Raw genomic sequence first — 15,146 nt, forward strand, 5'->3', positions numbered from 1 at the left:
AGTACAGGTTCATCTGGAGAACAGCAATCCTGATGCTAGTAGGGATTTAATGTTTTGTTTGATTTACTGACCAGTTTTTATATTATCTTCACTTTTACCTTTAATCGTTTGATTGCCACAATAATACAGCAAGGGCACTAAGGACATCACCTTTTACCTTTCACGTTGCTTGAAAGCTTTGTTGATCTGAGAATTTAAACATATCCCACTATTGCACTCACTGCAACCAGTTCTCAAGTGTCAGTCAACAGCATCTGGTAAATGTCTAAAATAAAAATATGTGCAATTTAGCACAATACACTGTATGTGCAATATATGAAATTTAGATCAGAGATTTCTTTTAACTTCAAAATCTGTGTGGTGTCTATTTTCTAAACAAAACAGGTTGAATTATCTTCTGCCAAATCTTAAACAATCCTGACTAAAATACTGCAGAGAACAGATACCACACAAGATTCTTAAAAGATATTGCACATCACAAATATGCAAAACACATATTTCTTTTTATTTCAACAGAAAAATACAGGGAAAAAAATGAACAAATACACCATTAGGGTGTTATTTTTACTTATTGATTTCAGTACCAGACAACTTTATTTTTCCTTTGTATAAAACATTAACTATAAAATAGCAGAAGTGTGGCTTTGGTTCCTGCATTACTGATGCAAGCTGACCGTGTCTCCATGACCCACAATGAGCTACTGAGATGGATTGCGGGAAGGTAAAGTGCTCTCATTCTACCTGTTTTCCTGCATTTTTTAATTTCGACAACTTCATTTTTACATCAATACTATCTTAACGTTTCATGGAGAAGGGCATACAAACAGAGACGGATAAACACTGTTTGTTCGGTTTTGATGCACACACTTCAATTACAGCCTGCAAACTACAATTTATGTTTAGCCAAGATGCACTATTGTCAATCAGAGGACAATGCTGTGTTTTGTTAATTCATGGCAACATATATATTAAATTATTTTTGTCTGTTTTGTTTTTTAAACAGACAGAATTTCATATTTGTTTCTTTTTTGTTCTATCCAATATTAAGATTCTTCTGGTCAGATAACAAGACTAGAAGCGGAGACCTTGCATGTTTAAAGCCTTGTTGGCCCCATATATGCTTGAATGCACACACACAAGCACACACACCCATACAACAGTTGCAAGTACTGCAATATGGCCATGTGTGAGTGTGTGTGCTGGTGAGTGAGAGACAGACAGAAGGAAAGACAGAAGGCAAAAAGGCCAGCAGAAAGACTGACACACCCAGAAATACGCAGACAGAAAGAGAACTAGAAATGTGACTGACAACTGTGTGAGCTGGTTTGACACAGAGAGAGAGATGGAGATTATGTACTAATGTGTGACAGAATGTGTTTTCCTCATCCCCATCCCCCCACTCCTCTCCCAGGCATGCTGCTATAATCCCAGAGGGGCAGGTCAGTGACCCGCCGACCTCCACACCCCCCTCTACAAGAGGGTCAAAGATCAACCAATCAGAAACATCAGATGGAGTAAACAGCTTCCTTTTACTATGAGTGGCGAAACCCTTTCCCTACCCTACTGTGAGTCCATTTCTAACTGTGCTGCAGTTAGAAATCAACGAGTGAGATTTACATCTGAATCAAGACATCTACAACGGTTTTTGAAGGAAAGCATTGAAGGAAGGAGGAAAGCTAAGGTGAAAAGCAGAAAAAGAAGAGCGGAGAGGATTGTGGGCAGCCAAGCCAAAACTAAGGAAGGAAGGAAATAAACATGTCAGCATTCAGCAGAAAACATTACATTATCACAATGACAGCTTTAATAGCCACGTAGTACATTTTATAATCCAATATCAATGGGTTAGCTTGGCTTTAGGATCATGAAACATGCTAGCTGTCAACTGAAGGAATAATTGGCAGTTAAGGGTGCCTGTGGTTTCAGGATAAGATCAACCTCAGAGAGAAAGATGAGTGGGGCCTAATTTCCAGACAGCAAATTTCTGTGGATGAAGTGGTTACACCTTGGATGTTTTATATTTTCATGTCTTCCAGACTGTGCTTATTTTCATGACATTTGTCACAAACCAAAAACTCCTAAGAGGTAAGCTTTCCTAAATCCTGGCAGAGATAGTATTACTTTTGCACGTTTGAACAGTTGATGAAAAGTTTTAATCCTATTCTAAAGGTAGGTCCAGGTGCATCTTTTTTAGTTAGGACCCAAGTCAAGTCAATTTTATTCATATAGCCCAATATCACAATTCACACATTTGCCTCACGGGGCTTCATAATCTGTACAGCATAAAAATAAAACAAAATAAATGTTTGACACTTAGGGTAACCAGCAGTGCACACTAAATGCAGCACCTCTTTTTGTGGTTTCCATTTCTTCTGTGAGGTCACACCATTCGATTTTATTTAGAGTGCACAGCCAGCCATACTCTGATGCTCTGGCAGTGAAGCTACACAGCAGGCTGACAGACAGTTTTAGCCTGTGGGTGGATGAATCAAAGCAGCAGGAAGTGCAAAGGGAAGAAAACTTTACCCACCTGTGTTATGACCATGGCTGCTGGCGCTGGTCTGCTGAAGCCGTTCCTCAGTCTGGCAGCTCTGGTCCCTGACCTCAGTGGTACTGCTCCTGTGGTGCCCAGGCTCAGGCAGCAGAGGGGGAATGGGCTTCCACAGAGGCTTGGCCTGGAGCTGGGCAGCAGAGTCACCCTTTTCCTGGCCGTCCACTGGAGGTTCCTCCTGGTCCAAGTTCTCCAACAGCGCCTCAAGTGAAGCATTGGTCTGGAGTTGGGCTTGATCAGACAACTGGTCTCCTTCTTGGGGCTGCTCCTGTGGAGGATGCTGGGTGTCTGACTGCTGGCCTTCCTCCATCTCTGCCTGACCACCACTCTATGGGACCAAAACCAGACACAAAAACAGAAAAAGGAGGACACAAATCAAAAAATAACTGTAAAAAGGAATAAAATTATATGTAAAGCCACTATGTGTATGATTTTATGTCATTATGGCTTTGTAGAATGAGACAAAAACATGTGAAAAATGGTGCAGTCTATGTGTTGCTTTCAGTCCAATAATCTCAGTGTCCCTGGGTCGAATCTGTGGGTGGTGGGGGAAGCTGTAGGCATTGCTGTCTGCCACAGTGAATGCTTTCATGATACTACCACTGGATGGCGCCAAAGTCAGAAATGTACAAATTCAATACATACTGGCTTTAAGAAAGAAAGACACTAACAATCTAGTTCACATGACTTTAAATTTATCTTGATTTTAGATTTTGCCAACATCAACTTCCAGATCCAGATCATTACCATTTTCATTTGTCAGACAAGGAAAGTGTTACCTACCGACTACTAGAATAATACATAAAACACACACACACAAAATCTTATAAATAAACTCTGATAAATAAATGCTGGCATAAAGCCAACAGAGAAAATAGTGACCATCACAAAAAAATATATTGTCATCCCTGACAAAAATGCATAATGTTGGGCAGAAGGAGGGGTCACAGCAGGTGAGAGAGAGAGAGTGAGAGAGAGTGTGTGTGTGTGTGTATGTGTGTGTGTGTGTGTGTGGCTGTCATGTCTCCTGAGCATCCAGAGATTTTGTAGGGGACATTAACCTTGTCGCACACAGACACCCTTCAGCAGATAAGTGACTCCACACCAACCCTTCAGTGTGCGCACATACATCTGTCTGTGTGTGTGTTGTGTGTGTGTAGCTGTGTCTCTTGACCAGACCTCCTTTCTCTCTAAAAGTCCCCAATCTTTTCTCCACTCCCACCCACCAATTTATCCTCATTTTCCCTCTCTGTCTGTGTCTGTCTCTCTCACTCCTCGTGTCCCTGCTGCCCTTGAAGAGGGATAAATAACTCCACCGTTCAGGCACATTACAGCACATCAGCACAGGACAAGTGGGCCACTTGGACACTGTGTCACCCATATACACACACACACAAACACACAGCATAATCAAATGACCACAAAATAGCTTAACAGTATGTTACACATGCTCAATGAAGCCATCTGTGCAGTACAACACACATAAAGTGGAGCCTATTTCTTTAAAATCTAAAACTTCTATATTTCTATGGCAAGAACAGAAAACTTCAACATCTGGACCGCCCAGTGCACAAGTAAAAAGTAACATCAGTGAATTCCACCATTCAGTTAGCATATGAATCAGTCAGTCAGTAATCAACTATTCATTTTTAATTTTCATTGGGAAGCGGTGAGCACGAAGCATGAGAGAGGGTACTGATTAGAGTAGGTGGACTAGCCATGAATTTCTATTTACTACTCAATAAAACTAGCAGGTGGAATGAAGAATAAAATAGACAGGTGAAACCTGCATTAAAGAGGGTGGATTATAATTACTATGATTGATTATTTAACATGATTTCATTTACATATTCATAAAAATAGGAATATACCATACATCAAAAGTATGATCTCATCTGTTACTGTCATTATGTTCCTTAGTTGAAAACAAATAACACATGACAGACTGTAATGAAGATCATTTCTGAACAAAGTACTTGCATTAAATGAGCAACTACTGTCTCTGTGTTGCTTTATAGAATATGAATATGTGAATTTATCACAATACACTGACTTTCATTGTGTTGCCTGGTGTTTGAGCACAAACGGTATGTCTCTTGAGGGACTCTTCAGGCTGTGGCCTGAAGAGTGCATTCTGTAATTTTCCTAAACACAACAAAAAATGTTAGACATGAATAAATAAACAAACAAATGAACAGGCATACATGGCTGGTTTCCAGGACAGTGATTAAGTCTAGTTGTGGCCTAAAACAAAGCAAAGATTTCCAGTGGAAAATTTCATTAGGCCAGGAAAAATTTACATTTACCTATTATGAATAAAGTGTAAAGTTTGGTGGTTACAAACTGGTGGTTACATATGCTAATAAAGAGCACAGTGTCTGGTAAACTAGGATCAAGACATTCAGATGGTGCCTTTTTAATAATTTGAAATGTGTACTGAACTTTTCTCCACTGACACAGAGAGCAAAATTTGACCATAACATGGTGATAGTTGATCAAATGACAGGTTGCACAGGTGGGGGTCGAGTTGGGTCTTAAACATAAAGGAAGCCATTGTTGTCTTTTTTTCCAGTACCTGTCTGCGGTGACAGTGAGAGCTCTTCCTCCCAGTTGACTTCTGGGCCTTCACCATGCTGCCAAGACTGGCCTGCTGCACCACACGTTCACTACCAGCAAACACCTGTAACCTGCAACAACACTCCACATGAGCCAAGGAAAGGCTAAGGATAAGAAATTACAGAGGCTTCTCATGTCTTATTCTTGCACTGTTTTCATGTTTGCTTATGTATAAATTTACACCTGATAGCCAGATATTATTTGCAACAACAAAACTAACTTTGCTAAGAACTGTTTGTGTGTAGCTGCACTACAACTGCACACAGCCTACCGGTTGCATCACTGATACTTAAACATTTAAGGAAAAGAGGATAACACAATGGTTACATATGTCTTCAATGGAGCGCCACATAGACCCTTTTTAAGATTTAAAAACAATGGAAATGCTAACAGATATGTATTCATTCTCTTAACACTAACAGTGGTAGTACAGCTATGCACAGAACATGAACATTAGAAACTGGCAATGTTGATTGGGTTGGCATTTCCGCATCTGTAAGACATCTCAAAATGGGAGTGTCCTAGCAAGTTGGTGAGCATGTAATTGTATCACAATGCAATACAAAACACAATGCTTACCATAGGTATGTTTTAATTTGCTGTTTTTAGACTATTATATTCTGACAACCACAAATGCAACTAACTACTACATGCAACTACATGTTTTTTTTTATTCAAAAAGATACAATTAATTAAAGTTAGAAGAACTGGCTAATAAACTTGGTTTAACAAAAATCTACTTCTGTTACCAAACTGTACAACCACAACAAATTTCTGTGCAGACATTTATTGTGAAAGCATGTATAATGCATTAGAAAACACACAGTACACATAATGGATTTGTATGTTTACTGGCTGTAGTGCTTAGAAACCACTGGATCTAAATATAAAACAGAATTGAATATTTTAAGGTAATGGTTTCCCACAATGCTGATTTGGCTGCTTATTATATTGCTGGTAGGACAATTAAACCCATGTTACCTGCACCATTACTCTGTATGAGGCATACTATGTGCATTTAAAATGAGTACTCTGGCTTCCTAATATAGCTTATGCTAATGGATATATGTTTTTCCCAGAGAACCTTACAGTGCTAACACTGCTACTGCATATATATGTGGATCTGCATTAAAAAACATTTTATGACAAGTAATGTTATACAAATAAGTACTGTTGTAGTCAACATACATACAGTATATACTAACATGTAAATGAAGTACACAAAGCACTTGCACAATGAATAGTTGAGAACCTGCTTCTGAAATGCGTACTGTGAGCTGGGATCAACGTATATCCACCTTATCTCTGGTATATTACTCTTCTACATAACTTATTTCTGGCATATTAGAGAATGTGTCAGGTTGAATTTTTTTTTTTTCAGTTTTCATTATGTTGTATCCCCTACTGGGCAATAAATATGAAAAGCAGTCTATGAGCCCTCACTCATTAAGGCTATGTTAATCACTATTGATAAGAGCCTCAACTAAAACATTTTTTGGCCCTTTTTTGTCAGTGGATAAACTTTAAATGAGAGTCATGGTGGAATAATTAGAGGAGTTGCAAGTAACAGGCGCTTAATGCAGTTTGGGGCACTGGTGTCCCAGACTTCTGGAAATTTGGAAGAAGCAGACAACAAGCAGAGAGCAAGACAACACTTGAGCAACAAACAACTGAGCACAAAAACGTTTAAGACTGGGGTCGACACACATTAGTTAATTCTGTGATTTTTTGGTTAACTATCATAAAGTAGTAAATACTAATAGCTAGAAATAATCATTGTGCCTTACAACTATGGGGAAAGTTAGATATAAAATAATAACAAAATCTGAGAAATGGAACAATTGCCCCTATTCTTAAGAAACTGAACTGCAGAGCTCGAGCCTGCAACTACAGTGACGTTACATAACAACACTGACAGTGAAAAGTAAGAGTGGTGGGGACCTCAGATGTTTCCATGATAACAGCTAATGTCACATGCACAGGCATATCCCCACTTGGGTATATTTGTAGTTCCACTGAAACTCCAGCAGAGGAAGACAAAGCTTGTACTTAAACTGTTTTTCTAGTTGAAAAGTTTTGTAGTCTGGTGACGTCTCCAAAAGACATGACACAGAGCACAGAGCAACACACATGGGGCCACAAAGGGGTTGCCCCAACACAACATATGTCTTAATATAAAAAAAGGATGTGATTTCACTGTACTGGTTCACCAAGGCATGCACACAGATGGAGCTCTGCCTGGTAATTAAAGTAGCCGAAGCAAAGAGGAGCAGGTGGGATGATTACATTTCAAAATGACGACTACACAACTTCACTAACTCAATAATCTGCGAGAACAATGTCAACACGAAGCCACTGTGTACATGAAAAGACAAAGGTCAGATTGCTCCTTGTAATGGGAAATGAAATACTTTGCAAGGTAACAGCTGTGTAAATCATGTTATCACACAGGTATTGTCCTGAACACAGAGGTATCACTGTGATGAGGAAGAGTTTTTGCATGGAATTAAAAAAAAAAAAAAAAAAACACTTCTGCACCTGTGTTTTGTAAGCACTGAATCAGGACCTAACTATGGGTCGCACATCTGTTTCAAGTAAAGTCACTTATAGGACTTCACATTGCTTAAAATTGAGTTTGAAGAAGACATGGTTCCCACTTTAGAATCCATTTGCAACTACATACAGAATGCAATTATGTCTATCATGATGGAACAACAATATTTCTGCATAATAATCTTTGCAGAAATATTCAGGAAGTCAGGTGTAGACATTTTTAAAATACGGGATAGGTATGAAAACACACAGGCCATTGCAGACTACAGTCACAGACAAATACACTATAAATCATTTTCCATGACTTTCCCAGATTGCAGTCAAAAAAAAATCAAACACATTTGATACTATTGTGGGAGGACATAATATGGTCCAAGTCACAAATGGACAAGAACAGATGTAAGTCGACGGTCCATGGTGATGTGTCTGTTTTGCACAGACCAGTTAACACTGTAGACAAGTCAGGGTTATAATCAGACTTTAAACAGTATAGTTTGTTCCTGAATTTAGAATAAGTCTTTTCCAGACTTCCAGACCGTCACTTTCAAATTCAGGTTGGACGCATGAAACATTCTGCTTTTAGTAGTGAGGATGAACCAATTAAGAACTGTGAGATAACATGACAGCAGAGGCTACTTACAGTGATGGAGCTGTTACTTAACAGACAAACACAACTGGAGTTGAGCCTCAATTGAAGGGGAGCAGACAATGGGACGTCGGCCTATCAGGAGTGGACTGCAGTACCAGTCTAAAACATTTGTGGGTAATGAAAGTTGCTGTTAACTTGTGTCATACTACATTAATTTAGTAGATTATATCCTACATAAGCTTCACCAGGAACTGACACTTTGCTCTACAAACCACAGTTGCATTGAATTCTGTGGAAAAGGTGACACAGGAGAGATGCTACAGGTGGAGTATGATTTGGGCTTTATTCGGGAACCATTTGTTTGCCTCGTTGAGATTTAACTGTAATGAAGACACAATTCATTTCAAACAGAGCTATTAGATAAAAATAATTTATATTCTAGCAAAATTAAGAGCAGACATATTAATGCATTATGCACCTTTCCATGTTCTATTTATATCAGGGAGGGAGGGAGATTAACACTAGCCATTAACTATAATGGGAAATTAGGACTTGGACCGGAAAGTCTGGCTACCCTACCGACTACAGAAGTCAGGAAAACTGACTTAAAAAGGTCCTATTCCTATTCCTTTATTTAAAAACAAAAAAGTGAATTTTAGTTGGTATAATACTTACTTATTTTCATAATACTTACATTTCAAACTCAAGTGGATTTATCCCTCTCTTACCCCTCTCTTCTCACAGCAAAATTCTCCCTGGGTAAATTTGTGTGTAGTTTGCATGTTGGGGGGGATTTCCCCTCCACAGTCTACAGACATGTAGCTCTGGTGAAGACTCTACGTTGGTCTTAGTTGTCAGTGTGAGCTTGAGAGAAATTTACTCTATATTATGTGTTAGTCTGTTAGCTCTGTGGCCCCTGATGACCTGTTGAGGGTGTTTCTCACCATTTCACCTAATGCAGACTGTGATACACTCTAGCACCCTGTCATCCTGATTAGGGGTAAGCAGGTATGGGAAATATATATATGTATTCTGATAGATATATATCAGAAATATCAGACAACAGGATACTTTGAAGATGAAAGACCGCAAATAAAAACCGTAGTAGGAGCATCTCAGTAAAACTGAGCTTTTACAGAACATTTTTGAATTGTTATCCTAAACCTCTCTTACTTTTTTCTGTGAGGTTTGCTCAAATGAGTGTTCCAAGTCAGATTCACCACAGTTCAAAAGCTTCAGGTCCTGCTGTCAGAAATCCGCAGACGAAAACAAAATAAATCTAGCAGTTTCATTAATCCTATTAGAGGGGCACTTTATTGTTTAGAATATTTTGTATTTTGTGTAATTAGGAAGTATTAAAAGTACAGTTGCCAACAACGTGTCATCAGAGCAGCGCTATATGGGGACATAAAGAGGGAATGGTTCAGGCTACATAATGTTATGCTAAAAAACGTATTTCTAAAGCAAAGCAGTCCATGACTAATATGAGAAGCGGTCATGTGACATGAGATATTACATGAGAGAATATTATAGCCTACAGTAGATACAGTACCCATAATAAAGACATAATGAACAGAATATTCATTTTGCATTAAGTTCCTTATTAATCTAATTATTTTGGTTACATAGGCCTATTTAAACTGCAAATTCATTCAGATTAAGGCATTATAATTCTTAAGTCAAACACCTTTTTTTCCCCTGTGAAAAAAGGCATACCATCTGTACTTGACTTGTACAACAGGTCTGGACCACTTGTGATTTCAGAGTACGAGAAAATTGGTGAATGCCACAAATTCTCTTAAATCACTTGTTCGTTAAAAGTTACTTTACTGCCTTCATTTACATCTACAGTACCATTTTACTGTATAATGTAATCAACAGCTAGGTTTGTCTTGGGATCCTGAGTCTCATTTCAGTTTGCCATGGCACCAAGAAGGTTGCAAATCCCAACCCCAGACCAACAGCAGCCTAATTACTTTATTGAGAAGTGTTTCATACAAACCTGACAAGCAGCAGTCTGCTGGTGCTGACCAAGGCTTAAAAACCCCCAGTGTGGACAACTGTCTGACAACACATACAACACTTTCTTAACTCACTTCTGAAGAGGCAATATGCACTACAAGAGGTTTAAAACAAACACATCTAGCCACACACATGTGCCAATATGCTCACACATTGACACGAGGGACTCTCCCGTTTCCGTGGCAACAGACAGACGTGGTTGTGGAGTAGTGACTCCATTTCTGACTCAGGTAATGAGAGCGAAGGTGTCCTGGGCTCAAACTGATTGTTAGCATCAATGGTGAAACCTCCCAATCCACACTCCACTTACTGCTTACTACTGGATGCTTGTAATGTGACAGATAAGATAAATTCAAGTTTTATTCTATATAAACTAAATGCCAAAATATGCCGACGTCATATTATGCTCCAAACTTAAACTTACTATTGTTTAGGTGTTAAATATTTTGAAAGCAGTGCTCATTGGTGTCCTCACATTTGATTTAAACAAACAATGCATCCACACAACTAAAGAAAAATTATACTGTTCTGGAAGTCCCATGATGTGCTGTGGAAATGCTCTACACAAACTGTAAGACCAGTTTCAAAAGATCAATGAAAAAAATGTATTCCTTTCTCCTCAGCATAGTACTTGATAAACAGGGTAGCACTGGAAAAATGGCTAATACTGCAGAAAAAGATAAATAATATGAATCTCTGTTAGAAATTAATGGGTCATATGTGACCAAAATGCCTGAGGCACTTAAAAAAAAAGACTGACAATCCTAAAAAGGAATCACTTATGGCTAAAACTCTGAACACAGGCATTATCTTCTCCTCTGCTATACACAAGTATTACCCTGAACAAATCCCCCACTACCTGGTAACTGATCCAGCTTCATGACTCACTCCATTAGTAACCATTTAACTAAACCTATAATTTCCAGATGTAAAACTTTGATGGTCCTGACACATTTAAGTTTATTTTCACACACTAACCATTCTCAGCAAAAATGCAGCATCCTCTGCTTAATATTTCCCAAATACACCTGATGATATCTTCTCCTATGTTACATACTTTATAAGCAAATATGTTTAAGTTCCATCTTCAGTGATAATCCAAAGTGAATTTTGTTTATACCAGCCAGAAATCAATTTGTCAAAGCGTTTGCCTTTTGGGAACATTTTCTCTTATTTTAGGAGACAACTCCTCATTTTCCCTCAGAGGCCTTTCAGAGGGAACAAATTAAGTAAATCCATGTCAGAAGAGCAGAACTTTCTCTTCTGTGAAGCCTATAAAGAAACGTCAGCCTGTCATGTTTCATCATGTAAGAGTGTGCATGCATATATGTTATGTATGTACGTGTTTAAATGTCTGTGTGGTTCTAGAGCCAATAGATGTGTGCCTGGAATCACCACTGCCTTCTCAGTTATTTCCGATGGCTGTGTGGAGGCGGTCTGACAGGACTTCCTCCTAATGGAGGGACTACACACTCACTGACATGATGCTGACTGCTGGCAGACACACCAGTGATACCACCTGACCACAAGATAGGAAGGGAACAATGATGTGGCCTACTGACAGAGTTCCCCTGCTTAAAAATATACCTTTTCTACACACAGCATTACTGGATAGAGTTCATGTTCTGTGGATCTGTGGCTCTCAACTTTTACCGCTTTACTTCTGGTTCTCCTAAATGAAGCTTATTGTCCTACCGTACTCTGTCACCTTTTCATTGTTGGCATATTACGTCACTCTTGACAAAAATGGCAATAAGCATACATATAAATTAGATGGTATATGTTCTAAAAACGCGTTATCTTGTAAAGTAAACGTTCAACTCAACATTTCAGGCATGTGTCAAGTCGTGTTGTGATGTTGCATATCCAGACCTCCATCTCATCGAGCTCCTCTGAAAAAATTTACCCTACATACAGTACCTACATAAAAGTACATTCAATAAAATTACAGTAAAGCTTCTCTGTGCCCAATAACAACAAAAAAAAGACAACAAGAGCGGGCATTTTCAAACTTTATCTAATCAACTGACCACCTCATGTTTTCCAAAGGTATGACTACTCCAGTTTCCCGAGAGTCAAACAGCACTTGAAAATGTTAAATATGCTTAACTTAGCTGACTGATGTATACAACAACTGTAAAAATAAATTAAGCATTAATAAAATGGAGGAGTCAACCGCTTTAGTCATCAGTAGCAGAACACACTAAGTTGACTTTCATATGATTGTCTAATCTTAAGCCAGTGACTATAATATCCTATGTGACAACATTTACAGACATGTGATCTCACATACAAACACACACCAGTTGGTCTTATATGTGGAAATATCCCGCTACTGTATTAGGAAAACTCCCAGACATTAATCACTGTGGCGACAAATCATTCTCTGCAGATCTCTTTGCAAATGGGAAATCCCTGAGAGGTGCGCACACACACACACACAAGTGACACACATATGCAGAGTTGTGAGCACACATACTCACCCACATTACCCCAAATTATAGAAATACCACTCCCAAACAGCATCTTTCACTTTCTACCCAGATTTCATTGCTCAACAAAGTTTACTAGACTGAAACATATACTGCTTTAAGGTCTGCAATAAGGTCCATTTGTTTTTCTGTGATAACTTCCATCACCCAATAAAGCCAGATCACACTTGATACACAGTTGGATTTGGCTAAATTTGCTACTGGATCTTCAAAACCAGATATGAAAAGAAATTCTGCACAGTACATTGTGTAGTCTTGACCCAAAGCAGGCACACAGCAAGTGAGCAACGTAAAGAGATGCAGCAGCAGAGTGTGGAAAAGGAACGCGGACACATATTTAAATAAATATAGCCATGGGAGATGACATTTTCAGGCCAGGTGTGGATGCACAGCCTATGATCTTTGAAATTAAGCCTAAAAAATTACATGTAAATGTAGACACTGTATAATTATGATATCAACATGAAATTGCAAAGCAAAAAAGTAGCAATTCCTGTGATATCCAAAAAGCATTAAAAAAAACAATCAACTGAGAGTCCCACTCTATAATGAGGGAAGAATGTAATGATAACAGATTACTGAACTGATCTTCTCCAAGTAGTTGGAGCATTTTCTGTCACAATGGGCAGAAAGTAGGCCTTTGTTGACAGGTCGAGCTGTGCTGGAAACTCACAGTGTTCACCTTCACCACTGACACAGCAAGACAAATGTTTGGGTTAGGCTGGTGTACTTACTAATTGGTTTGTGGGCTCTCGAAATATCTGATTGCAGATTCCTGGCTTGCAGGTAATAAGACTGACTAACAGCCTTACTGGATAACTGCTGTAGTTGACTTACTTATTGACTGGCTGACGCTGGTTTTCTGGTTTCCTGATTGAATGGATATCCTAATGTCTGTCTTTTTGTTTGCCTTACTGACTGGTTACATGACTGGCAGGTTAATGGGTTTGTTGACAGAGTTAACTTTCGCGTTGGTTTGATGAGCTGACTCAGTGACTGAACACAGCACTACATCATTAAACTGACTGAATCATATAGTGATATCATTAAACTGTTGCAGTCAACAGCCAATCTGGTACCTGATGATACCTGGGAAACTTTGTCAGGGAAGAGAGCCAGGCAGTATTGGCTGCTGTTCTAATAAGGAGAGACTAATCTCAGGTTGCTATAACCCCAGGTCTCCTGAGATAATGGGAGGCCAGCTGAGGCAGTCAAAAGACTTGCAAATGGGATGAATGCAAACATTTTATATATATATGGAACAACATGGAACAACAAATATACAGTCTTTGAAATATGCAAGGCAATTCTGTCAACTTCAGGCCAATCTTTCTTTCCATTTTATTTTAGCTCCTTTTAACCCACTTTCTTATCTACACTCATGTCCTAGTTACCCATTCATATTCCTCCTCAAGGTTAGACTGCCCATCTCCATTGTGTCAGAGTTACTCATGTACTGTGTTATAGCTTTTAGAGGGGGTGGTGGTAATGAGCCTAATCTGAACTGATTAATTATCTTTACAAAGCAGTAGAACCATCTCTACATCTGAGACAGGTTCTCTGTCAACATGCAATGCAAAATAAGTTTCCAGTCAAACAATCACATACTGAAATAACAGCCACGTGCAGGTTCAGAGTTGCACCAATGAACCTCGAATGGAACTTTAAATTATCAAAGACAAAAATAGTCCATAGCAGCAGGGCTGCCTGACTCAGGCCTTGTTTTATTTCCAGGGTGCAGGTAGCAATCTCTATTCCTTGATGGTTTTTTAACAGCACCTTTAACAATACTTGATACACTACCTGACTGCATCTGCTGCCTTTTTTACAAAGCACAGGAGGTGGACAGTGCTATCTAAATTAAAAAATAAAGTACATGCAAACAAGCTTAAGCTTAGTCACATAAAACATCTTAATCTAATTAAATTAAATTGCACAAATTAAAATGCTATATATTTGCACTATTTTAACAGTATAACTTATTACAATATTCCCATAATGCTGCAGTTTCACATTTTCCAGTTATATTCTTTTAAAGCCTCCTTTTTAATGCTTACTGTAGGCTACATATCATATCATTAGAAGATGTGTTATGGCACCAGCATGTTACCAATCAACCGGTGTAATTGATAAAATATAAATTACATATTTCCCCAACAACATAACCCTGTAAATGATTTCCATGCTGACTGAATCTGCACTTCCTAGTTTGAGAATTTCAGGACTTTCTGCCTCGTGAGTAAGTTCTCTGAGCTGTGATGGATGAAACCATGCGCAGTGCCCAAAGGCGCAACAGCAACAAATAAAACGTTCCTGGTTAAAAACG

At 38.7% G+C, this 15,146-nt stretch overlaps 1 protein-coding gene across 6 annotated transcripts in view; it reads right to left on the bottom strand.

Annotated features, from left to right (window-relative positions):
* znf800b (zinc finger protein 800b) overlaps window positions 1-15,146 on the bottom strand; it is a 31,679-nt gene that overhangs the window by 12,830 nt on the left and 3,703 nt on the right. For 3 of the 6 annotated variants that reach the window (XM_044186312.1, XM_044186313.1, XM_044186314.1), the window contains exons 2-3: window positions 5,124-5,235; window positions 2,528-2,876 (exon numbers count right to left, since the gene is read on the bottom strand). In XM_044186312.1, coding sequence (XP_044042247.1) covers window positions 2,528-2,876; window positions 5,124-5,235 — 461 coding nt within the window. Of the gene's footprint in view, window positions 1-2,527; window positions 2,877-4,601; window positions 4,694-5,123; window positions 5,236-15,146 lie in introns of those variants that run through there. The other 3 variants (XM_044186317.1, XM_044186315.1, XM_044186316.1) reach the window with 2 other exon arrangements.

Source organism: Siniperca chuatsi, linkage group LG23 (assembly GCF_020085105.1).
Source record: "Siniperca chuatsi isolate FFG_IHB_CAS linkage group LG23, ASM2008510v1, whole genome shotgun sequence".
NCBI lineage: Eukaryota > Metazoa > Chordata > Actinopteri > Centrarchiformes > Sinipercidae > Siniperca > Siniperca chuatsi.